General features: G+C 38.2%; 1 protein-coding gene across 5 annotated transcripts in view; it reads right to left on the minus strand.

The window, feature by feature from the left end:
* The window catches only part of BANP (BTG3 associated nuclear protein), a 244254-nt gene that overhangs the window by 208302 nt on the left and 9557 nt on the right, over positions 1-26395 (minus strand). For 3 of the 5 annotated variants that reach the window (XM_051974821.1, XM_051974822.1, XM_051974824.1), the window contains exon 2: positions 5715-5875. In XM_051974821.1, coding sequence (XP_051830781.1) covers positions 5715-5793 — 79 coding nt within the window. In that variant the 5' untranslated portion in view covers positions 5794-5875. The remainder of the gene's footprint in view (positions 1-5714; positions 5876-26395) is intronic. The other 2 variants (XM_051974823.1, XM_051974825.1) reach the window with 1 other exon arrangement.

Raw genomic sequence — 26395 nt, forward strand, 5'->3', positions numbered from 1 at the left:
TTTTTGGCCAGCCCAGTTCCAATCTGAGCCAAATTTACAGTTTGGCCTCTGGCATTTCATGTGCCCTGTGCATGTCACACTAAGTGAGAATGAAACATAAACACCATCACCACATCCACTTTTTTAAAAACATTAACGGTATTAAACACAGTACAATCACTGAGATTCACATATTTGCCCTAGGACACACTACAACTATAATAAGAATTGGAGAGCTGTCCAACGAGGCCTCCATTTTCAGCAGTGTAACATGTATCTGTTACATGGAGATGGCTATCTTGAGATGAAGAGGAAGAGCCAGTAATGATTCAAAGAAAAGAGTAATAGACTATGGAGCCATCATCTCAACAACCCTAAAGCTCCCTCTAAAAGAGCAAATCAGTCCCTTGTCAAAACTGCCCATGCTGAATGACCCCAGCCCACACCATGGCCCACCCAACATCCTCAGCAGGCTGACCATGTTCTTGTCACCTCTCCCTCTCATTATATGACCAGCCTATTTCCTCATCATTTCACACAATTCATTTACTGTTCTCAAGTTCCTTACTGGTTATATGTTATGGCCTCCTCACAAATTTATCCTTTCAGATTTTTCTTGATTCTTGTCATTTGAAAGTTCCTTCTCCTTTCTGAGTCTTTTCATCAGAAATGCATGAAAGTGTTCCAGTCTCTTCACTCAAGGTTTGGGGGGCACTGCTTTCTCATGAGTCTCTTCCTTTCTGACTGCTTCTTCTCAGATCCTCATCCAGACTCATAGCCTAAACCCTCCTCTTCTCTAACACTACCTCCATGCTGCTCACCTGGATTACTGCCAGAGGTTGCCCTCCCTGCCTCAGGTCTCTTTCCATTCCAGTCTACCCTCCACTCGGTTGTCAAATGATCTTCCTCAAGATCAAGTCTGACCACATCAATAAATCACCATATCACTTCAATATGCTCCAGGGTTTTCCCAGAAATCAAGGTTAAGCTACATGTTGAAGGAAGAAAGGGGTCCTGTGAGGCAGGCAAAAAGAGAGAGCATGTGCCCGGGCAGGGTACAGAGCCAGGGCAAAGGCACATAAAGAAGAGATGGAATAACATATGTGAGAAAGAGAGAAGGCCAGCTTGGCTAGATTACATGGCACAGGAGGGAGAATAATATATAATGAGGTTAGAAACATAGATTGGGATCAGGTACTAAAGGGTTTTAAAAAGAAAAGAAGGAAGGGATGCGAAGAGAGAGGGAAGGAAAGAAGGAGGCAGAGAGGGAGGGAGAGAAAGGAAGAAAAAAAAAAGAAACAAGCATTTATATAGCACCTACTATGACCCAGGCACTGGGCCAAACAATTTATAAATATTATCTCATTTCAGACTCTGGGAGGTAGATACAGACAGAGGTTAAGTTTCCTGCACAGGATCACATAGCTAGTATGTTTCTGAGGCTGGATTTAAACTCAGTTCTTCCTGACTCCAGGCCCACTCTATTCACTGTATTTAAACAGAAGAGTTTACCCTAAAAGCAACAGGAAATCACTGGAGTTAGTTTAATAACATAGAGGAATGAATCTAAGGATCTAGACTTGAGGAAAATTCCTTTGGCAACTGTGCAAGGACAGACAGGAGGGAAGACAGACCTTAGTAAGTGAAATCAATTAAGAGGTTGTGGCAGTGATTCTAAATGACAGGTGATGAGAGCTAAAGGGCAGCTGTGGATAGGGAAAAAGGGTTCAACGTAAGAGATATAGAAGCAAAAACAGCAAGATTTAGCAAATGAAAAGAATGTAGAATGAGTTAGACTAACACCCAGATTACAAACCTGGGAGACTCTGTGTGTGTGTATGTGTGTGTGTGCACACGTGTGTGTGGATGAGGGTAATACACCCAAAGTCACCCAAGTAGGAAGTGTCAGAGATGGGATTCCCATCCAGGCCCACTGATTCCAGGATCTGTTCTCTTTTCACTGTCCTTGGCAAAGCAGTTATTCCATCCTCCTCCCCGCAATCACCTACTCCAGGTTCCTTCAACTAATCTACTTAGGCCATGTTTCTGAGTCATCATGCAACCAGTTCTCCCTTGTCAATGACTGTTCTAAAAGGCACTACTCAGAAATGAACACAGAACCCCAAAAGTAGTTGGCCTTCTTCACTCCGAATATCTGGACCAACTAGAAGCCAACACTCTTAGGCTTTAGCATGAATAGTACAAACTCCATTGCTTTCTTTCACTTGGTGGTGACAGGCCTATCTCTGTTTTAAATTGTCTGCTGGGGAAAACAACTACCAACTCTGAATAAAACATAAAAATAAAATAATAAATCAACTCTCCTAAATTAAGCCTTTAATAAATGTTGCAAGAGTGGTTATTAAATCAACAAATACTTACTAAATGCCTTCTATAGGCAAGACACCAAAGGAGACAGCACGCAGGACAAAGTGAGAGGTCCAGGCCCTCCTCTGGAAGGGCCTAAAATCTGTCCCCATAGACGAGACAAACAAAACACACAATAGGAGATTTCCTTGTCTACACAGGACCAAGGTATGAGTGGCCAAAGTATCAAATGGCTACCTGGCAAATGAATTGTACAGAAAATCATTTCTACAGGAGGAAGAGATTGAACAAAATAAACCCTGGTCCTGGAGCCAAAGGTCTGGGATTCAAATTCTGCTCTAAATGTATGATTCTAAGATCACTGCTATTTTTTGTTACTATTGCTGTTAAAGGCAAAATATATCTTTTACTCATTACAAGGTTAAACTTTCTTTCTGAATCTCTACCCAAGTGAATTTTCAGAACTTGTGGTCTAACTGTTTCAATTTCAAGTACACACCAAAAAAAAAAAAAAAAACATCTCTGGGAACCTCAATGTTAATCCTAATCAAAGAGTTTTTGTACACAGATACTTAGTTTCAAAGCAACACAAAAAGGCACCTGCAAAGGAAGAGTTAGTGAACACAAATGGTTCCCCTACTCGCCCAACTCCAGTGCTTCCTGTCTTCTCTAGTATAATCTACAAACTCCTCTATTTAGCTTTGAAAACCTGGCCCAATCAGGCTCCAACCTATTCTTATAGTCTCAAGGGGCACAAGCCCTTTTAACATGCTCTATCATCAACCTTCTCTCTATTACACAAGACACACCAGTCCTATGTGACTTTTTCATCAGTGCTAGAAGACATTTCAGAGAGTATTTCTCTTCCTTTAAGACACTGTTCAGTCACCATCTTCTTCATGAAGATTCCTCCCAAGTACTAGTACCCTCCCCATTCCGCATACCATTATATTTACCTGTTTTGAATATATTAGAATTTATTAACTTTACATTTATGCTGTATGTGTTTTTATATGTGTATCTGTCATTGGAAGATAAGGTCATTGCAAGCCAGAATTGCTTCATTCTTTGTATTTGTATCTCCAACACTTGGCAGATAGCAAGTGCTCAATAAGTGCCTATTGATGGATTATGGATACAAACAATAAAATAAACAGCTTGCTCAGCGTCCAGATCAATGCACCACAGAATTTACACTTTGAATTCTATTTGAAACATAATTCTAGTCCATCCATCTGGGACTATCAAGGAAATGACAATACTGGAAAAATTGAGGCTGCAAATTAATATTGAAAAGCATTATTGGGGCAGCTAGGTGACACAGTGGATAGAGCACCAACCCTGAAGTCAGAAAGATCTGAGTTCAGATATGGTCTCAGATACTTAACACTTCCTAGCTGTGTGACCCTAAGCAAATCACTTAACCCCAATTGCCTCAGGTGGAAAAAAAAAAAAGAAGAAGAAAGAAGAAAGAAGAAACAAAGAAAAAGGAAGGAAGGGAGGGAATGAGGGAGGAAGGGAGGGAGGGAGGGAGAGAGGAAAGGAGGGAGGGAGAGAGGAAAGGAGGGAGGAAGGAAAGAAGGGAGGGAGGGAGGAAGTGAGGAAAGGAGAGAGGAAAGGAGGGAGGGAGGAAAAGAAGGGAGGGAGGGAGGAAAGGAGAAAAGAAGAGAAAGAAGAGAAGAGAAGAGAAGAGAAGAGAAGAGAAGAGAAGAGAAGAGAAGAGAAGAGAGAAGAGAAGAGAGAAGAGAAGAGAAGAGAAGAGAAGAGAAGAAGAGAAGAGAAAAGAAAAGAAAAGAAAAGAAAAGAAAAACATTAATAGCTACTGTGACTGGCAGATAAAATCATTTGGATGAACATACTGTTAGAATTTAGATAATTATATAAATGCTCATAACTTAAAACTAGAATATTTTTCTCAGGTAGTATTTCATATTGCATGCTTTTGTAACAAAGTTATTATTAATCTAAAACTTTTAAAATTTCAAATATGTAATCAATAATCAATTAATAAATACTTTAAGAGGATTTTTTTTTCATTTTTTCCTATAAAAAGCTATCTGAAACAAAACAAGAAAGATACAATAAGGAATATAATTATTAAAGGGGTAACAACTCAATACATTTCCTTGTGATTGCTTATGTCTTCTCTCATTTGATTCCAAAATTATTTGTACTATTATATTTAAATACTATTGTCCCAATAAAAATTTTCTACTAGTATAAAAGAATCAATTCAAAAAACACATTATACTGTGCAGAAATGGAGCTCTAAAAAACCCTATCTTGTATATTTTAAAAGAGAAAACTTTTTTTTTTATTTAAAACCCCAAGTTTCCCAAATTTAATTGATTCAATTTTAAATAAAAACATTGAAGGGTGTGGGGGGGGGGGGAGGAGGGGGCAGAATGGAATAGCCAAGGACCAAGAAAGAAAAGCAGAGGTAAGAAAGGAAAGTTAAATTTCTTCAAATGATCATTTTAAAAAACATATATTAAGGCTACAGAAAGATAAACAACTGTCATATTCATAGCACCTAGGATATGGCACTTTATTCTATGGCTTTTACTTAGAAGAACCAGTTAATCAAATGCTCAGAACAAACTGTGTCACTGAGCATCACACCCACCATAGTCCTATTCTGGTGCTTCACCTGGAAAGTACAAGCTCTGGAGAAAATTTATCAAGTTAAAAAGACTGTAAATGTTCATTGTTAACCCTGAATTTTATGCAGACATCTGACTGGCAGAGCCCCCTGCAGTTCAGACCACCAAATTCCAAAGATCAGACACTCTTGGCTTTCCTGGTAGGTAGGATTACAAATTACAGCTGTGCCCATGACAAATTCTAGAAGACCATCTATGAGCATTTTTTAAGGAAAACAAAAAACCAGAATCTGAGGGCAAATTTGCAAATTAGGGCATGAATGAACAAATTATGTTAACGAAAGTGATGGAAGGAAGGATTTTATCAGAATACTGACCAACCATAATTCCAGAGGACTAATGATGAAGATGCTACCCACTTCTTGATAGAGAATTGAGATGAGTGTAGAACTTGACCGTGGTCAATGTAGAAATTTGTTTTGATTAACTTTTCATGTTGTAATGGTTTTCTTTTTGGAGTGTTCTCAATGAGAGGGCTACAAGGCAGATTTAGGAGGCAAAACAAATTTTTTTAAAGACTATCAATTAAGTCATGGAGAGATTGTGATCCAAGTTGCTGAAGAGATTATAAACTCCAATGAAATCACAGATCACTAAAGAATTGAAATTTCATGTTACTAGGAAAATCATTAGCATGTATGTGGTCACTGGAGTGGAGGGAACGGGAACTTGGAAGAAAAAGAAGGACAAATACAAGTCTTCTTTACACTGCATTTTTTAATACTTCATATTCTGTTCCCATACCTACTGTACCTGGGTGATCAGGGTTCAAGTCTTCCACGGCAATCTGGACCACATCGGCCAAGTCCTGTTCTGACATCATCCAGAATCATGCAGTAAGGTTCAATTCTCACAGCAGCCAAGTATAAATTCCACCTGGGAAGGGCTGGTCAGCTTTTAATAACCTATTAAAATATACACAAAGGGAAAATTTTAAATTCAGTCACACACAAGGATCTAGTCTATACACAAAAACCACTTTACAATTATGTTAATGTTAATAATTATATTTTTTGGTATTTCTTTTCCTGCCCTGTCTAAATTATTCCAACATGGTAAGACAGCAGAAAGTACATTATTTGCTTGTGTCATAATTCAAATAATTAAGAGGTTTGGATAACAAAATCCCGGAACTCCAAAGCCTTTGCCTAAGTCCACTGAATTCTTGTTGCTGTTGTCGCAGATCTGGTTGTTGCTGAGTTGTTTCAGCCAAGTCCAACTCTGTGACCCCATTTGGGACTTTCTTGGCAGAGACGCCGGAGTGGTTGGCCACTATCTTCTCCAGCTCATTTTACAGATGAGAAAACTGAGGCAGACAGGGTGAAGTGACTTGCCAGGGTCATACAGTAAGTGAGTGTTTGAGTCCAGCTTTGAAGATGAGCCTTCCTGATTCCAGGCCAGAGCTCTATGCACTATGGCGCCACCCAGCTGTCCCTCTAATACATACGGGGACTTTTATATGTATTAAATCAGGTTTCTCAAAAACTAAAGATGAGAAATAACATTTTCTCTCCCTCCTTGGCAACGATTTAACCACCCTGGGCTTCCGTATTTCAACTATAAATTTGAATGCGTTGTACTAGATGACCTCTCCCTAATTCTTTTATGCTCTTCCCTCCCCAGTAACTTCTATAAACTTATATAATGAACTTCCCAGAATTCCTAAAGAAGATTTACCCAAGACATGTTTTATTGACCCATCCTGGGAACCTGTTTGCCTTTACCTGGTTCCTGGAGTCCTGTATTAGCCCTACATTTGTTAGTCTTAATGAGATTACTTAACCTTTAAGTCATTCTGGAAAATAATAGAGGAGTGCCATATTGTCACCTTAACTTAGGAGACCTTTAGATCTCCTCACTGTACTGGAATCGGTCTCAGATTCCCTTGTTTCCCTCAAAACTCAGGGCAAATGTTCCCTTCTAAGGGAGCATGTCCCAATCTCCAATCCCAATCCTCAAAAAACCAAACAAAAACAAAATCTTTATATTTAATGTGTACAAATATACCTATATTGTTGTTTCATCAGAAAGATATCATGAGGATAAGGTTCTTTCTTCCTTTTCTGCTTTTGTATTACCCAGAACTTAGCACCATAACTGGCACACAGCAGTAGCTTAATAAGGGCTTACTGGTTTATTAATCAGGCCTACCAAATTTCAATGAAAAAAAAAAAGGTTTTCTGAAGGTTATCCTTCAGATTTGAAAGATTGTCTATTTTTAAATCAAAAATAGCATATATATAAACTCAGAACTTGCTTTTCCAAAAAGGATACCTGAAGCAAAGATTACTGGCACTCTACACTGAAGTTTCCCAACATGAGCATTATCACTAAATATAAACATTAAAACCAACTCAAGATGGTTAAGTGAAGTCATTTTTCCTACCTCGTTTTATTATCTAAGGAGAAAATAAATTAGTGACAGGTGGAAAACAATTGAAAATGCACAATACAATGTTTTGTATGGTTACTAATGGCTTCAAGCTTGGCCTAAGAAGACACTATACTTCATAAAAGCCTGAATCATGTAATCTCTTCCAAACCAGAACACCACACAATATCCAAGTTGTTTACACAAAATGATTCTTTTGCCAACATAAAGAGTCATTTAAAATTCTGCTCATGGTGAAACTTTTCGGATAGCAAAGACTTTGGCAACCAGCCCAAGAAAACTGGCAATGGATTTACACATGTGGTTGCCATTTTGGCAAATCGAATTTGCCATTTCTCAGAAGTCCTGGGGACTATCCAGTCTTAACATAATAAAACATCTGTGCTAGGATTAATGTTTCATAATGTCACTATCTACAATTACTATTTAGAACCCTGCCCTGTCCTTGAAGAGGTGCATCTTCTCATTTGTACACAGAAGAGAGGTAAATGTAGCAAAATCTTATTAAATCTGAAAAGTCTTCTATGATTTTATGGTGATATCCCAGTGGAGCTGTGAGTATATCTATGTTTTGGGGGAAGAAAAAAAAAAAAAAAAAAACACTGTCAGAGACTGAGATCTTTTTCTAAAACTAAGTTAGTTCTGCATCTATGTCTTGAACTATAGAATGACAGAAAGGACTTTTGGTAAGTTACTGTCAAATAGACCCTTTAAATGTAGCACAAATCCCCACAGCAGCTCTAACAAATGGTCACCCAACTTATACTTAAACATTCCCAATGATGAGTAACTCACTCCCTATTAAGACAACCCATTTTATTTCTGGACCACTCTGTTCATTAGTTAGTTTTTCCTTGTACTGAACCAAAATCAACCTTGCTTTAAACTTCCTCTACACTTTGGTTCTAGTTCCACAAAGTAGGGCCAAGCAGAATTGATGTATTCTTTCTTCCACATGACAGTAAAATATCTGAAGAGAGCTCTCATGAGAAGAGATAAATAATATTCTTTTTTCCAGGAGAAGTACGCCTTTGGGAAATTGAAAAATGATTAAAATAGACAAGTAACATGAGGGGAAATTATATGAAAACACAAATCTTCCCAATAACACAAGTTTCCCAACTAGGTAAGAAGTAATGACATGGTGTGTTATCAGATTAATACTAATAGTGCAAATAGATGAAAATCAATCATCAGTTTTTAAAATCAAAATATAAGGGATGTATAAAAGCCAATAATTCCTAATCTATATTTTATTGTTGTTTTCAATTAACAGAAGTAAATTTTGAAAACATTCCCCTTTTCATTGAAAAGTACAAAATCTAGGTAATAGTCCAACTAGTCAGTATATGAAAAGAAAAAGTATCCAAGGGTTATTATACTCAATGTTCATGTCCTCAAATTAATCACCTATTTAACTGATAGTTGTGACATTCTTTAGAAACTGTCTAACCAAATAAAAGGCTGAAAATAAACTTTAAAATAACAAACAGCAACATGGAAACAAATATCTATAAAGCAAGTTATAAGGAGGTTAAGTAATAAGTAATTAACAGAGGAAAGACACTAACTAGAGTAAAAAAGAGTTAGGGAAGGCTTCCAATAAAGGAAGGCATTTTAGTTGGAATTTAAAGAAGCCAGAAGGCAGAGATGAGATGAGGAGATGAGAAGTGAGAACACTGCAGATAAGCAGAAAAGTCAGGGGAAATGCCCAAAGCCAAACCAGGAAGCTGTTGTCCCTAGATCAGAGTACCTGTAGGAGAATAAGGTGTAAAAATACTAGAAAAGTTGCAGTGGGGTAGGCCATGAAGGGCTTTGAATCCCAAGCAGAGCATTCTGTATTTGCTCTTAAAAGCAGTGGGGAGCAACTTAAGTTTATTATGATTAAACCTACATTTTAGGAAAATCACTTTAGAAACTGAATGGAGGGTTCAAGGAGTGCTTGAGGCTGGAAGTCCAAACCATGAGGATGTTCTACCTTTTATGTTCTACCTCCTGACCTCTCTAGTTTCCCAAAATAAACCCCATCCCCTTTTTCCTGGAAGGTTCCCCTTCCCCCACTTCATTCTGGTATATTCCCACTATTATTCATCATTTCCTATTTATCCTGTATAAAGTTTACTTTGTATATTATTTGCATGCTGCCTCCTCCATTAGAATGTTAAGTTCCTTGAAGATCCTTATGCCTCATTTTGTATCCCCAGCCCTAATATGAAACCTGCCAGGTGCTTAATAAATATTAATTGGTTACTGGAATTTTTTTAATTCATTTCAGAAAAAGTTAAGTAAGGTTAAGAGTATATTTTCCTCCTTCCTAGTATTGCTTTTTTTAAAGCATTTATTTGTTCCTATTCTTTTTTAAAGTCAATACTGTGCCCCTACAATTAGTTTTGTTTTCTTTACTTTGATGCAATCTTATCCTTTTACAGTCCCACCCTGATCTTGTTTCAAACATGACATACTAGATAAAAAAAAAAAAAACACATTCTGTTGCTTATGAGAAAGCACCTAAAAAGCAAAGCCATACATAGAATCAAAATGAGAGAGTAAAACAGAATTCCCCATGCATCAAGGAAAGCCAAAAGCATTCAATGTTCCCAATGTAAAATTGGCAGAGTTTGTCAACAAAGTGGCTCAGAGGGAGGCTGCAGAAGTTGCCTAGGCTGTGAACGTAATTGTCTGGGAACACGGTGGGGGTCTCCACAGAAAGCGGGGACAGCTGGGAGCAAGGGAAGGAAGACACCAAGTCCCCTCCAGACACAGGATCTCCAGTCTGAAATGTCCGATCAGCTCAGTTACTTTTCACTTATGTCCGACTCATGGTAGCTACGTGTGGATTTTCTTGGCAAAGACATTGGAGCCGCTGTGCCTTCCCTTCCCCGGCTCCTTTTACAGATGGGGAAGCTGAGGCACACAGGGTGCAGTGACTTGTCCAGGGTCACGCAGCTAGTGAGTGTCTGAGGTTCCACGCACTACACGCCCTCAGCAGTCCTAAGATACCCCGCTGGCAGCTGGAAGTGTGAGCCTGGAAGTCGGAGAGAAGTAGGGCTGCGGGAGCTGGTGGGAGCACTACACAGACCAGCACGGAGGGGGCCTCTTCACAGACCCCTAACACTAGGAGCATCAGGAAAGACAAACTCTAACAAGCTCTGCCGAGGCCCAAAGGTTCCAAATGCAGGCCAACAGTAATAATAGCTCTAACGCAGCACCCATTATGTGTGCGGAGGCAGGTGCTACTGTTATGCCCATTTTACAGAGGTCCGAGGTCAAGTGGCTTGCCCAGTGTCACAAAGCTTGAGTGCCCCGAGCTGAGTTTTGAACCCGGGTCTTCCTACTTCCTTTAATAATCAGCCAAGAGACTCCATTAGCTTTTATGAAATTGCCAAAGGGAATAGCAAAAAATAGTACTTGCAAAGCATTTCCAAAAAAAACAAAACTGGAGCAGCTTTCCTACAAATTGACAGAATCTTTAGGCGAGTGGGCAGACATTTAAAGCACAATGGTAAGGAAGATATATGGCCAAAGCAGCTCACAACTGTGCCAGGCAAGGGCTCAATGGCCTCTCTTTCTCTAGGGAATCCTCATGTAGTGCAAGGTGGGGAGATGGAGGACAGAGATGGATGACTGTTCCTCGGGTAGGCTGGGCTGCCCCTCTCAAGCACCTTCTCTACCGTCTGACCAGCTCCAGAGGACTCGCGCCCTCCCAGCTGGCCAGTTCAAGGTGTTAGAGGAATGGGTCGAGCATATGCTCAGCTGTTGAGCTGGCTGCTCACTGGGCTTGGCTGCTGCTCAGGCTGGCTGGGCAGATCACCCCACTCCCCGAGGTGCTCACAGGCCATGGCACCTTGGCTCCACAGAAGGACTCTGATGAGCAACTGATGTCTTCATGATCTCTAGCATCTGGCTGGAGTGAAAAAGTCCTCACTTCAGCAAGGGTCTTTTTGGAATGACAGAACTCTCTCAGAGCCTTGATCTGAGGCTTGCTAAGGCCGGGCCAGATATAGCAAAGAGTCTAGAGTCTCCAGTTTGCCTCATATTGGGGTCTCCAGCAAGGGATTTACCCCTTTCCTTGAAGATGATGCATTCCCCCCCCCATCACACACACACACACACACACACACACACACACACTACTCATACTCACTTTCAGTGTCTTTTTTTAGAATCACAGCAGCTGAAGAACTCTGGACAAAAATATGAAAGCAAATTCTAATCCTGGAAGGTCTATTTCTGAGCAAGTGAAAACTATTCCAGCCTCAGACCTTTTCTAAAGTGTGCGGGCTCTACATCTGATGGGGCTTCTTTTTCACACTTCAATATTTCCCTCTTTTAAACTTCAATATCTCCTTTTTGAGACTACTAACTTTAGCTTTATTTAACTTCAGAAATATAATTTAAGTTGGTAAGCATAATTAAACTTTGGGATTTGATTTACTATTCTTGATCTGATCAGGGAGAAAAAGGAGTGTTAAATAGTTTTTTTTTTCAATGCATTTGGAAAATCAGTGGTTCAGAAAAAACCACTAATAAAATCTATTTCACAACCTAACCACTAAATGACTTGGTCTAACAGGTTTTTTTCCCCAAAAAAAACCACACAGGCTCCAGTACTATTTATCTGGGAAAATCCAGTACCATGTACAATTTCACAAATAGTGTCAGATTTTAAAGCACTGATTTCCCATGAAGAACAAATTACAGTCAATCACTGCAGTAAACTATTTAATAAATCAGTCCTTAATTGTGTATACAAGTTCTTCCCATGTTGATTTCTTTCCATACTATATCACAAGAACAGGAAAGAGGTAGAGTGAAAAAAGAAGTGGGAGATCCATTCTAGATCATTTTCAAGTTTATTCTAATCATCCCCTTTGCAATATCTTTGCAAAGATCTCTTGGTCTCAGAGTTGAATGGGAGCTCATACTTTGGAGGTTAGCCCTACCCATCAACCAGGATTGAAGCTCACAGATTTAGAGCCTCCTGGCCTTTTAGCCTAACCCCTCAGAAAAGAAAACAGAAGCCCAGAGAGAATAACATGTCCAAGGTCATACAGGTAGCAAATGGCAAGGCCAGGAGATGGGCCAAGGTTCTCTTCTATACTTAGGTGCATTTTCTAAATTCTAATCCTGTAGATGCTAAAGAAACTTACTAAATCTTACAGGCTATTTCCAAGGAAAGGGAGACAAGGAGGGACCAAGCCCAAAGGCAACTGGGCAGAGTTCATAATTGAGCCCCAGGTCACAATGCACCAAGAGGCAGGACCTGTCTGCACACACTTTTGCAGAGCCCCTACACCTACAACTTCATCCCCATATAGCTATACTTCTGAGTACATAGAGGAAACCCCCCCCCAAAAAAAAAATCAGCAAAAAAAGCACTTAAGCAGCCAAAAAATAATGAGGGAGTCTTTGGGTGAGGGGAGAGATGAGGAAGAGAATGTCCAGAGCTGTGACTGGGCAGAGGGAGCTCCCAGAACTCCTACTAAGTAAATAACCGATCTTTAAACATTCATCTTAGATTAGAGGCTTATCATGGACCCCTTTGGCAGGATAGGCCCCTTCCCAGAAGAACACGTGGAAAGGTATTTTGTTTTCCTTTAATTCATAAATGAAAGAAATTATAAATTTGTTAGAACTTAATAAAAATAGAGATATCATTTTCCCCCCATTCAACTTCATGGATTCCCTTGTATCAATCCATGGTCTACAGAACCCTAATCCCAGCATCCCATGTGTCACCAACACACTGAGTGTTAAAGGTCAGGGATTTCTGACCTTTAACTGCTGTGTAAAAAACTGACTGACTCTCTATGGAGACTGGTCCCACCCCAGGAAACAACAGCCTTTCAATAGCTCTCTACATTCACTGAATCACATGTGAGCTTCACCACAGAGTAGTAGAGCCAGTGAAGTGGAGACAGCAGCAGTGGCGGCAGTAACTGGTTGCTGGTGCATTCTCTCTACTTACATCACATCCAGCCTGTTTCGGGGCCTCAGCAACTGCCTTCTATAGTGGACTCTGTGCCTCCAATCTCAATCCACTCAAATCAATCTTCCAAACATGAGAAAGAGAGCTTCCTGAAGACCAGGAGGCACCAAGTTACTCCTTTACTCAATCAATTCCAGTAGCTCCCTATCACTTTGATGATCAACATAAACCCCCTTGCTGAGCATTCCAAGTTCTGCACAACTTCTCCCCAGCACCCTCCCAGCTCCCTTTCTCGACATATATGGCTCCTCTCCATATGCTTTACAATCCAGCCCAACTGATCTCGTTCCTGCTCCTTATATATGATCACTCAGCTGCCCCCTCTACTCCTTGATCTCCACACCCAGAATGCATTCCTTCTTCATCTCTCCCTTCTAGAATTCCTAGCTCCTACAAAGTTCTTGGCTCAGTGCTATATCCTATATGAGGGCTCTTCTGAACCCTTTCCTCCCACCCCCCTACAGCTAGCACCTACTATAGGTGTATTTTTTATTTATTTCCATGCACACATGTTATTTCCCCCAATAGAATCTAAGCTTGCAAGAAAAGCCTCTTCTGTTTTGATCTCCCTTTCCATAGTAAGCAGCATCATGGTTTAGCAGCCCCAGGGCCAGTATGACCCAACTTCAAGTTCTGTCTTTGATCCACCCTAGCTGGTGACTCTGAACAAATCCCTAACCCTCTTGGTGCTCCAAGCAAGTTGTTAAGTAGCAGGGCAGCTGTGGATCAGCATTTGTCCTGGGATCTTCTTAACTGGAAGCCTCCTCCCCTCAGTGAAATCATCATTCCAGACTTTTTTTTAAATCTCCACAGTAAGTACTTACTAAATACTGGATCAGTCATCAGATGACTGATCCATCCCCATTTTGTAGGTAGGGTAACACCAAGACTCAGTTAATGTGACTTTTCCATGACCAAGAGATTAAATGGCCACCCATGTATCAGCTATCACAGGTAGGATTCCCACTCAGGCCTTCGTAATAACTTCAAGTTCGATAGTCAGTCTATTTCATCAAGCTGTCTCAAGGTCCAAAATCCACCCACTGAAGCTCAGGCACTTCACTCAAAAACTAGCCCTCTTCTCAACCTCTCACTTTAAGTCCATAGTCTTATTCTGAATATAATTATAATAAATTTGGTGGTTTTATTTCCTATCCTACAGAAGTTTAGAAATCAGAAAATAGAAATGGAAGAAGAGCTGAACACAGTTTAATCTTCACTAGGAAAGGACACCAAACAATGATTTTTAAAAATACTTAAGAACCCAAGAATCAAGGAACACCCATGAAGAGGGAAATAGTCCTAAGGCAAATCAGAAAGTTGTGAAGAATCATTGTTACAACACAACACAATAATGTCCACCATGAAAATTCCATCAAGAAAATATTAATGAGGGGCAGTTAGGTGGCTCAGTGGATAGAGCATTAGCCCTGAAGTCAGGAGGACCTGAGCTCAAATCTGGCCTCAGACACTTAACTCTTCCTAGCTATCTGACCCTGGGCAAATCACTTAACCCCAATTGCCTCAGTTAAAAAAAAAAAATGGATAGAAATAGAAAAGACATGAAAGAATAAAAGCTGAAGCAGAAAGAAGGAAAAGAGGAGAGAAGTTCATTTAGAAGGAAAGAGGGTCACTACAAATGGGCCACAAACCACTCATCCTTCATTTAGACCACTGGATAAGTGGACTTTACTTGAGAGGAACTGAATCAGAACCCAATTTTCTGCTACCTACTACAATATCAGGGTCACCTTGATAAACCTAGTGCAGGATTTCCTTTCTTCACACTTAGACTATTATAACAAATCAGCTGCTAGTTGGTCTGCAGGCCCCAAATCTCTCTCCACTCCAGTCTATCTTCCATTCAGGTGTCACTGATCTTCCTAAAGCAAAGGTAGGACCATATTGTATCACCCATCCCATGCCCCACTCAATAAATTCTAGAAGCTCCCTATCACTCACCTCCAGGATCAAATATGAAATCCCCTTATTAGATGTCCAGGGCCCTACCTTACCTAACCTCTCCTATCTTTTCAATCTTCTTATACTTTTTACCCTATCATGTATTCTGGAGTTTGGTGACAATGGCCTCCCTGATATAACTCTCTCTCCCAAATGTGGACATTTTCACTGGTGACCTTCATGTTCGCCGCATCTCTGCCTCCTAGTTTTTCTGGCCGCCTTCCAAATCCCAGCTAAATGCCTACCTTCCACAGCGGGGCTTTCCCTAAGCCATCTTAATTCTACTGCCTTCTTTCTGTTGATTATTTCCAATTTATCCCGTCTATAGCTTTGTCAACAAAATTTTGGAATGCAGTCCAGATTAGACCAACCTCTAATGTGGGAATGGCCTGAGTAGGCCAGAGATAGGTGAGTCAGAACACAAACTAGTGGTATAATTTATTTCAGAATGACTTTCATGTAAGGAAATCCCCCCACCCTTCCCAAGAAAGAGACTTTAACATGCTGGGATAAGGCAGTGCTTACATATATTAAATGGGCTGGACTATGACATAATCATCCTTAGGTCTTGAGACAGTTCTCATGGTTACCATTTCTTGGACAATACAGGCATTCTTGAATCCCATGTGAACAGTCACTGTCTTAAGTCTTGGGGGTCATAATTACTCTGCAGGGCATGGAACCAGAGTTCTGTGATGGGAACAGGAATGCAGCAGCTGGGAATTACAAGAATAGGGACTGTGAACATGTGATGGATGGCCCTGGGAAACAGGAGGAGTTAAATCCTTCCTTGAACACCTGGGGCTGGTCCAAACAATATATTTTACCAGAATGTGAGGTCAGTCAGGGCAAAAAGGATTATTGTTATGCCAAGTTCAGCACAGTCTGCTTGCTGGGTTTTAGCTTGGAAAACAGTATTCACAAAATATTTTGATAGCTTGTATATGATGATTTGCATGTGGCTTCCTCCATTAGACTGTGAGCTCCTGCACAGCAGGAACTGTCCTTTACTTTTTCTTGTATCACCAAAGCTTACTTAGCACAATGCCTTGCACAAAGTAGGCACTTAATAAATGTTTACTATCATAAAATCAGGCTAAGCATTTAGCTAAGTATGGTGATGTGCAAATGAAAAAAGTAAAACTGAGGGCATTGTATGTGACAGAGTCAGGAGGCAGTGGCCAACGAGTGATTAGAATCCAGGTCTGTCCTCTTGCCTCTAGGTCCATCTCTAAATTCACTACATCTTGCTTCAGAGATTATAGAATATTTGATCTTTAAGAAAATATCTAGGAAGAATGAAATTGAGGCCAGCCAAAGTCATACAACTGGGTAATGGGAGACACAGAATCAGAATAAGGGCATGTTGCTTCTCAGCCAAGAAATCCTTCCTCCATACTATACTCAATAGCAAACAAGTCAATCAAATAAATTCCATTTTGGATTGTCAAATTCCTGGCCTTTTTTTAAAGTCTTACATCCAAGAAAGATTGGTCATTGACAACCCTGATGGATAATGGGAGTGGGCCAATAACTACTTGTCTAGATCCAAAGAGTTCAGGAAGCCACTGCCAGATGACATTTTTCCTTTTAGTTAGTTCTCTTGGGATTAAGCTCTAATGACCCAAAGCTAATTCTAGAAGGCAGCATGGTGTTGCAGAAAGAATATTAGCTCTGGAGTAAAAGGACCAAGTTCAAATCCTACCTTTGATGCTTACAATTTGTTTGACCTTGAACAACTCCCTTTAGTTTAATTTAAGTGCGGGAACTATATGTGTGTAGACTCTACAGCCCCTTCCAGTTTTATTCATTTTAAATAAGAAAGTTTTGTTTTGGTTTTTAAATGACTTTAAAGAAAAATACAAACAGCAAAGACAATGTACAAAGCAATAATGTTTTTGATCACATGCTTCATTTTGTGGGGGGAGGGAAGTAATTCACATTTACTAATAACTGACATTTATAAAGTGTTTTAAGGTTTTGCAAAGTCCTTTATTGATATTATCTACCTTGAGCCTCACAGCAAACCTAGGAAGGAGGTAAGGTAACAGTTATTAGCCTAATCTTACAGGTGAGGAAATGGGCATGGAAAGGTTCCACGACTTGTCACAAAGTGAATACCATAGGCAGGCTACAAATTCTGGGTTCTCCTTCATTCTATAACTCTGTTGGGGGACGGGAGGAGTTGGCAGAGATACTGAAGTGTTTTGCCTTTTCCTTCTCCTGCTCATTTGACAGATGAGGAAACTGAGACAAACAAGATGGAGTGACTTATTCAGGGTCACACTAAGTGACTAAGATAGTACTAAGTGTCTAAGGCCAGATTTAAACACATGAATATGAATTTTCCTAATTCTAAAGCCTGGTGCTCTATTACTACACCATCAAAACACCCTTTGGCATATAGGAGGCACGTAATAAATATTTTCTAAAAAAAAAATGACTAAAGGGAGGAAAAATATATATAGTTGTGTTACAAGAATGAAAATAGTGGTTTCTAACCTCTATGTCATGGCCCCTTAAAGAATCAAAAGATTAGCAAGGTGTTCCACAAATTCAACTGTACATCAAGTATTTAACTCCAGTAAAAATACATGACATGGCTCATAGTAATAAACAAGCAAACACACTTTCTACAATGAACAGATACATGTCTCACACATCTGCATATTACTATTTTTCAAATATGTTAGAAAATAAACCTAGGTTCTCAATACCTACTCATTTCAATGCTAAAGGAAGTTTCTCATTTCCTAATGACTCTGACTTAAGGAATATTAATAGTACAACTATTATCTTCTAAAAAGAATTCTCAATGTTTCAGAAAGGCCTGGAGTTTACATGAACTGATGATGCTAAATGAAGTGAGTAGAACCAAGAGAATATAGTACACAGCAACAACAAGATTATGTAATCATCAACTCTGATGGACATGGCTCTTTTCCACAATCAGGTGATTCAGGCCAATTCCATTAGACTGGTGAGAGAGAGAGAGAAAGAAAGAGAGAGAGAGGACTATGAGGACTGAATGTAGATTGTAACAACATTGTTGTTTGCTTGCTTTTTTTCCTCTTTCATTTTTTTTCCTTTTTGATCTGATTTTTCTTGTGCAGCGTGATAAATGTGAAAATATGTACAAAACAATTGCAAATATTTAATATATACTGAATTGCTTGCTGTCTGGGGAAGAGGTGGGGAAAGGGATGGAGAAAATTTTCGAATACAAGGTTGGATGCTGAGAACTATCTTTGCATATATTTTGAAAAAAAAGGCTACTATTATTAAAAAAAAAAAAAAAAAAAAACTCAAAGAATTTGAAATTCAAAGAGAATGACCACTACTGAATAAGGGAAAAGGCCATGGGTAGATCTTATATGAAATAATAATAAAAGAACATAAACAAGAATAATAGAACATAAGAAGGAATGGTGCATTCTATTTCCAACTCTAACCATAGAAGAAATATTCCTAAATAGATTTCACAGAACTTTAAATCAATTGTATGTATTTATAATTACTGGTCTTAACATGACCATTTCCCAAGTTAAACACAATGCACTATCAGTCAAGAATTAAATAAAACAATAAAATAAAATTAACAAGGAAAAATAAATAGGCAAAAAGTATTAAATCTGTGACAAGTTTTGAAATATTTTCTGAAGCAATAACTATGAAAACTATATTATTTCTGAAAAATAGCTCAGTTAAACAGAATAGAGCAACCTTGTACTTAAAAGATTATTCTTCTATATACCCAAGATTAGAGAACAGCAGAGAAAACTGAATAGCTGCATGGCAAAAAGAAAAAAAAATCAGATTTACATCTCATACAAGTCATTATAATTACAATTACACCAATCACCTAAACATTTTTTAAAATCACTTTGTGATTTTTTTTAAAGAAAATACTTAAGAAGCAAAAGTGAACAAATTATAACATATAAAAATCAATATTTTTCATAACAAAAAACAATGGATCCAAAATAAAAACAAAATATAAAGGTACTACCAGAAATGTTACAACTGTAATTAACTAGTTATAACTACAATATAAATGCTACAGAAGGGTAACAAAACCATAGCGTGGGTAGGAGGAAAAAAGAGAAAGAATCGTGAAAATTTGACTCTAGACTTCAGGGAAAATGAAAAGAACAGATAAAGGGGGAAATCTCAAGGTAGCATTCATATCCATAAGGATAATCAGAATTTCTGAAAACCCAGAATAGTAGGAAAAGCAGGGATTGTGTTATGTATGGCAGAAAAGTCTGTCAATATATATAAATATGTTAATATTAGGATAGAATTCATGTGAATAAATAAAAAGTAAAAATTGATTTCAGCTAAATGGTCCAGCTAATTGGAAAGATCTAGGTTCAAATTATCCCTCAAACACAAAGTAGCTATGTGACCCTGGTAAGCCACTTAATCTTGTCTGACTTACTTTTCCCAACTGTAAAATGAGAATAGTCATTAAGTAGTTCAGTTGTAATTAGGAAGTTCAAGTTTTACGATTTTATTTGGAATTTATTCCTCAATTCATCTGCAATTACTTATTTTTTTCTATTTTAAATAAAACAAACTTTTGGGTCTATACCCAAAAATTTCAGGAAGGGACCCTTCTCTAATTATCTTGTGTAATGTAATCAATTGTACATTAAGCAAATGGCTGCAGCCATTACATGTTATGTCCTATTTGGACATATCTGACTCTACAACCCTATCTGGGATTTTCTTAGCAAAGACCCCCAGGATGATTTGCCATTTTCTTCTCCAGCTCATCTTATACATGAGGAAACTGAGGTAAACAGGGTTCAATGACGTGTCCAGATTTATAAAGCTAGTAAATGTCTCAAGCTGAATCTGAACTCAGATGTGTTGTCAGGAAGACGTAGTTCCAGACCAGTGTTATATGCACTATGGCACCACTTTGCTGCATCGTAACTGACACTGTAGAAGCAAAATAGCTGATCTTTAATAAATGATTATTTCCTCTTAGTTGAACATTTAAGTAGAGGGAATAATATTTCATATAGAAGAGTAGCTTAAAAATTTCAAAGGCTCCTTCTTCTATTTCTTCATATTCTATTACATTCGAAGGGCTTCTTAGGATGGTGGCTACACCTATATTTCAAACATAATTAAGCCTAAAAAAGCCTTGATTTAGGAAACAAATACAAGCCAAGCTTCCCAATCCTGTGGGCTTGTTTTCCCTGATGTGGAGTTTTTAACCTCAATTGTAAAACTTAATTTGTGTCTAACATAGCATCAACTAAAATCTGTTTTTTCTCTTTACAACTTCCCTGAATGATAGGAGATAAGTAGGTATTTTCACTGAAAAGACCACTGTGCATATATAGATAAGTAAATGTAACAATTCAATAAATCTGTGACTTTATAACTTATTGGGCCTATCTGCACAACTCCAAATTGAAAACAAGATACTTTTTCCATATGAAATAAAAGAATTAAGGGATTTCCTATTTTTAAAATTGGATATAATCCCAAATATCTCTTGGATCTACATTAATAGTTCTTCCTATCCACACTTCCCATGACTGTAGTGGCTGCCTTAGGACACTGAATGGTTGGATCAATTCGCAGCTTGGCCAACAGTCCATTAGCGTCTTCCAGTTCAGGTGTCATGAAAAATAGTGAAGCCCAATTTTCCCACATAAACCACAGCAAAAACTAAAAAAAGCTCCTAAGAAGAATCAATGAAAAAGCAAAAGGAAAAGAAGCTGTCTCATCCATCATGCCTAAAAGTGCAGAAAAAAGCCAACAAAGTGAGGAGGTGCTACAGAGAAATCAGAATAACTCACCATAAAAAACTGAGTATAACCCTATAAGGAGAAAGTAGATCTTCCAGAGAACAGAAGGCTTTCTAGAACTTCTAATAAAAAGATGAGAATGAAGTAGAAATTATTAAATGCTATTAATTTATTAACATTTAATGTATTAAATTATTAAATTAAACTGGAAAAAAAATCTAGAAAGACATTTAAGGGGATCCTGAAGGACACCTGTCTGGTACACATGAACAATATGAGAACAATAAGGTGAAAGGAGGCATGGATGCAGAAGTACAGGATGTGGAGGTGATCTCTTCTGAGGATGCAATGGACAACTGGGCTTCCAAGTCACTGAGAATAAGATACAACAAGACTTGGACAAAACCTGATTCTATGCCAGACTACTTGGCAGAACAGAATGACCAAGTCCAGGTTACTAAGACTACTTTGATCTATCTCATCCATGATCCTCTGGGACAGAGACTCACTGCAACACAAAGAGAACATGACAGATTATCATCAGAAATGGATGAAAGATCAAGCTTAAGTCCTGACAACACAATGGCTGTTATATAAAGAAAAAATTCGGAGGAGCTGTGATCGCACCTCCTCACCCAGGGATGATGGCAGTACTCCATATGACTGTTCTGTAATTCCAGTAATGAGAACTGCTCACCCTTAAGCAGCTACGGCATCAGCATGGAACATGGAGTCTGCTGGCTGTGCTCTGCATTTATTACTATACCCTGTGCCATTCCAATGGTCTTCATCCACTGGCCACCCAATTAGCACTCTACTACTGAAAAAAACATGATATTGCAGCATTCCAAAGTGTATGGAGAGTTTGGGAATTCTCCAGAGATCACTACAGGCTACAATTCACATTTTCATCATGAATGCCTTTCCAAATAAACAATCTTGATTTTTTTTAATTATATAAAATGTATATGTATATAAAATATACATAAAAATTATGTATACATACACACATATATAATTATATAATTGCGCACGCGAGCGCGCGCACACACACACACAGAGTTCTCATTATGTACTACAGAGTGAACCATGATGACATTGGATATGCCTTCAATATTATGTAATACTATACATTAGTGGATGATGGACTAGAGTACGCATATGATAGCCAATGAATTCCCGTTCTGTATTCCAAAGTTATTTGGTAATTTGTGAAGACAACTTGTACATTAGCATTTAAAGAAAGGTCCAAGTAACAGCTCCTAAGGGAAAGAAGAGCTTTGGAATAAACCCTCCTCTGCTGAGCCTGAATAACTGTGAGTTCGGATTTCACTCATTCCGCGGGACCCAGCAAGCAAAATTCCTGTGGGATTATTTGGCAAAGTGTTTAGTATGCCATGATTAAGTTAATATAAGTCAGCTTGTCAGAGTGAAAGGCAATTAATTCTGTCTGGTATGCCTACCCATTATTTCTCTAGGATTAAAAATAAATCTCCAACTATATATGGCAGACTAGGTCTAACATGATAAATATGTAAAAAAGGTTTGCTGATTCATTGATTGAGATAAAAGAGGAAAAGCAATTGGGAAGGTTGGAGTAGGTGTGGGAGAGAGAAAAGGGAAGAAGAGCCAGATGTTGCTTTGACTATAATTTAATTGGGTCATACTTTTTCTTTGTTCTAGATTAAATTTCATTGTGGTCTGAAAATACTCCACAAGAAGTTGATTTAGCATCAGCTCTTAATTGCTGTTCATGTACACAAATATACTCATCCCTTCTCCCCAATCACCAAAGGAAAAGAGGCAGCAAGATAGTCCTGAGACTTAGTGATAAAGGAACTCTGAGGAGGGAGCTTCCCATAGTAGGTATTTTAATAGAGGAAAACCAAACCAAACCACTCCTCTGCAATTACAAGGCATAACTTTCTGTGATTTGCAAAACAAAAAAGATATCAACAGTCATGAGAAAATAGATATTAATAACTAAAGTCCAAAGCAGCCAGAGTTATGATAAGGTAATGACATGACAACTTCTTGCCATCGAAATTTGATCTAACTGTTAATAAGTTCAAGAAAATCAAGTTTTCAAAGAATAATTAGGTTTGGTTTAACATTTCCATTCAAACAGAGGATGCTTCATGTTTTCCAGAATGGCTGTTTAAATGCCTGGAACAATTTGCATAGCAATCAAAAAATCTGTTATGGCAAATCACTTTTACTCTGTATTTTCCACTGTTTCCATATGTGGAACTTCTTGTGAACTTTTTCTCTTTCTTTGAACATAATTATTCTACTGTTTTGTCCAATAATGGTAACTACTTTAAAATCATAAGGAAAAAAAAGCATTTTCAACAAAAATCTCAGTTTTCAGAAACAAAGGTTTTTACTTTCATGAGCTTCTAATAAACCATTAACAACCTAGCCTAAAAGGAGTTAAAATGTGGCTTATTGTTTTTCTTCAAACCACATTACTGTGACATCATCAAAACATCTCTACAATACCATCCTGAGGTTTAAGCCGCTCCTTTAGGCCTCCTTTCTCCATCTCTCACAAGACAAATACACATTTCTCTCCTTACAGAAAAAATTGAGTTCATCTAGTGTGAGCTCTCTCTGGCACCTTCTCCTTCAGCTCCACAATATCTTACATTTATCCCATCATCTTTCCCTTGACTATCAAAGAAAACAAATACTTCCTTTGTACAGTGAGCCCTTCCACCTCTATCCTAGATCCCATTTCTTTGTGCCTCCCCTGAGGCCTTTCTATCTCAAAGATCCCTTTCCTCCAGAGCAGCTTAAATATTTCACACTTGTCAGTTCCTTCCTTATTGCCTTCAGACAGGGACCAGTTTTCCCATTAAAAAAAATAAAAACCCCAAAACCTAGACAAGATAAAATGGCCCCATTAGATAGCATCTCTCCTGAATCTTTGGACTCCAAAGCCCTAGGATGTAGGATTCCTATCTCCCACTTCTATCTAGTACATGGGAGTTGTAGAATTTTAGCTCTGAGAGGGACCTCAAAGATCATTTGCTCCAAGAGTTTTTTTGGTTTCTTGGATCCTTTTAGTAGTCTAGTGAAATATATGGCCCCCTTTTCACAATGTTTTATTTTATGAGTTTACAAACATTGGAGTTCAATTATATTGAAGTATAGTCATCAAAGATATTTTTAAAAGAAGTCCACGGACCCCAAGTTAAGAACCCTTCCATTTCAGAGATAAAGAAATTGAGACGCAGAGACTGAATGATTTATCTACATTGCCCATTAGCTGGCTTGCCAATCCTTACTAAAATTGATGTCTAAAGGTTAAGGAATTCCTCTCCAAACTCAGTCTCCTAAACTCTTTCAGCGTCCAGATATTGCCAAAGAGCATCTATTAAACTATCCCAGATTCTGGTATCTCTGGTTCTGCTATCCTTCAAACCAATCATGTGCATTGCAGGTCATTCCTACTGCTTCTTCAGGTGTTCCCCAAAGCTTTATCCCATATCTTGGCTTTTCTCTTTTTCTCAAGGCTTTAAATTCTAGGCAAGGCCCACCCAAAATTACATCTTTTGCCTTGGTTTCTCATTTGTGTTCTAGTCTCATATATTTCCAAATACTTAAATATCCCCCTATTCTCTCAAATTCAATATAACCAAAGGGGTCAATCTGTGTAGGGCCTCCCCTCTTTCCTCTCACCATCAAAAAAGATCTCTTCTAGATATCTGCTAATGGTACAACCATTCTGTCACCATTCAAGCTATAAATTCCTGGTACTATCTTTGACTCTTCTCTTAAACTATTACTCCAGTGAACCAGTGCTGAGGAATGCTCTTCCCCACCTCTTCCAGTAAGAGTGGACACAATCAAAATGCAGAGTGAGATACATTTTTGGACACCTCCAATGTGGGGATTTGCTTTACTTGACTATGCATATATAAGACTTAGTTTTTCTCTTTCCTTTTTTTTTTTTTTTTAATTTTTCAATTGGAATTAGGGGAGGTGAGAGAGACAGAAACAGAGAATAAATGCTAGTTAACAAAAAACACAAAATTAAAAAAAAAACTATCAAGGAAATTGCTATTCTTCTATAGTATCATTACTTTGTTTCAAATTTTTATCACCTGCTACCATGATAGTCTTCTAACCCTCTTCCTGCTGATTGTCTTTTTAGTAATTCATCCTATATATCAATGACACAAGCACATATTTACAGTTGCATAATTGAAGTGTATATAGTTCCACTATGCTTGTTGATTAACAATTTTTTTTAAATGTGATAAGAATGAAACAAAATATGACCCTAAGGACTCTTGTCTGTGGCAATGTCAACAATCATTTGAGTCCTTGTTGACTGATTTTCTCAGAATCCAAGAGAAGAGCTGCAAAGGGATCTCAGAGGTCATCTGGAAGAACAATACCCTCTTCATCTTTCTGGATTCTTTTTGATTCCGGGATCACTTTAGTAACTTTTACCATTGAGTAAGCTGCAAATCTGATAAGAAACATCTTCATAGAAATTTAAAATGTTCAAGAACACAGGAGCAAGGAGAAATCCTGTGGACTTCAGCAGAGATATCTATTCACAATGACATCTCATTAATGATCAATCAATTAATTACTTTCTTCCACATTTCCACATTATCTAAGGCCTACTCTTTGTATACAACCAATTGTATCTTATGGTTGCAACTATCATCTAATGAATTAGCAGTTCACCCATGTGTTTTGTATGATTTGCAAATTGGATAAGCAAGTCATCTGTGCCTCTATTTAAGTCACTGGTGAAGAAGCAAAGCAAAATCCCTGACATCCAGGAATGGAAACTTCCTACTGTGTGATGAGAACCAATAAAACTCCCCGGCATCCAACCATTTGGATCTACAATAATGATTACCTGATTTCCACAATTCTTCATTTTAGCCACAAAAGTAATCTCAAGATACTTGGTCAACTACAAATGGCATACTTATAAAATATGGAGATTACACAGAGTTGTAGTAGGTTAATTAACAGGAGACCAAGATAGCAGGTAGAAGTAAAGCAGAGGGGCAAAAAGATAGGAAATAAGAGATACACACAAACACATAAAAAATCAGGAATAGAATCAGGCAAAAAAAAAAAAAAAAAAGCAGGGGTAGTAATCATGATCAAAAGCTAAAATAGTTTAATAAAAAAAGGAAAATAATGAAACTACACTATATGTAAGCCATATTAGTCAATATTGTTTTAAACTATTTAAAATAACTAGACAGCAGAAGGTTGAAATATTACTGTGACAAGGCAGCAGCTAGGTGGCACAGTGGATAGAGCACCAGCCTTGAAGTCA

This window comes from Antechinus flavipes, chromosome 2 (assembly GCF_016432865.1).
Source record: "Antechinus flavipes isolate AdamAnt ecotype Samford, QLD, Australia chromosome 2, AdamAnt_v2, whole genome shotgun sequence".
In the NCBI taxonomy this organism is placed as follows: Eukaryota; Metazoa; Chordata; class Mammalia; order Dasyuromorphia; family Dasyuridae; genus Antechinus; species Antechinus flavipes.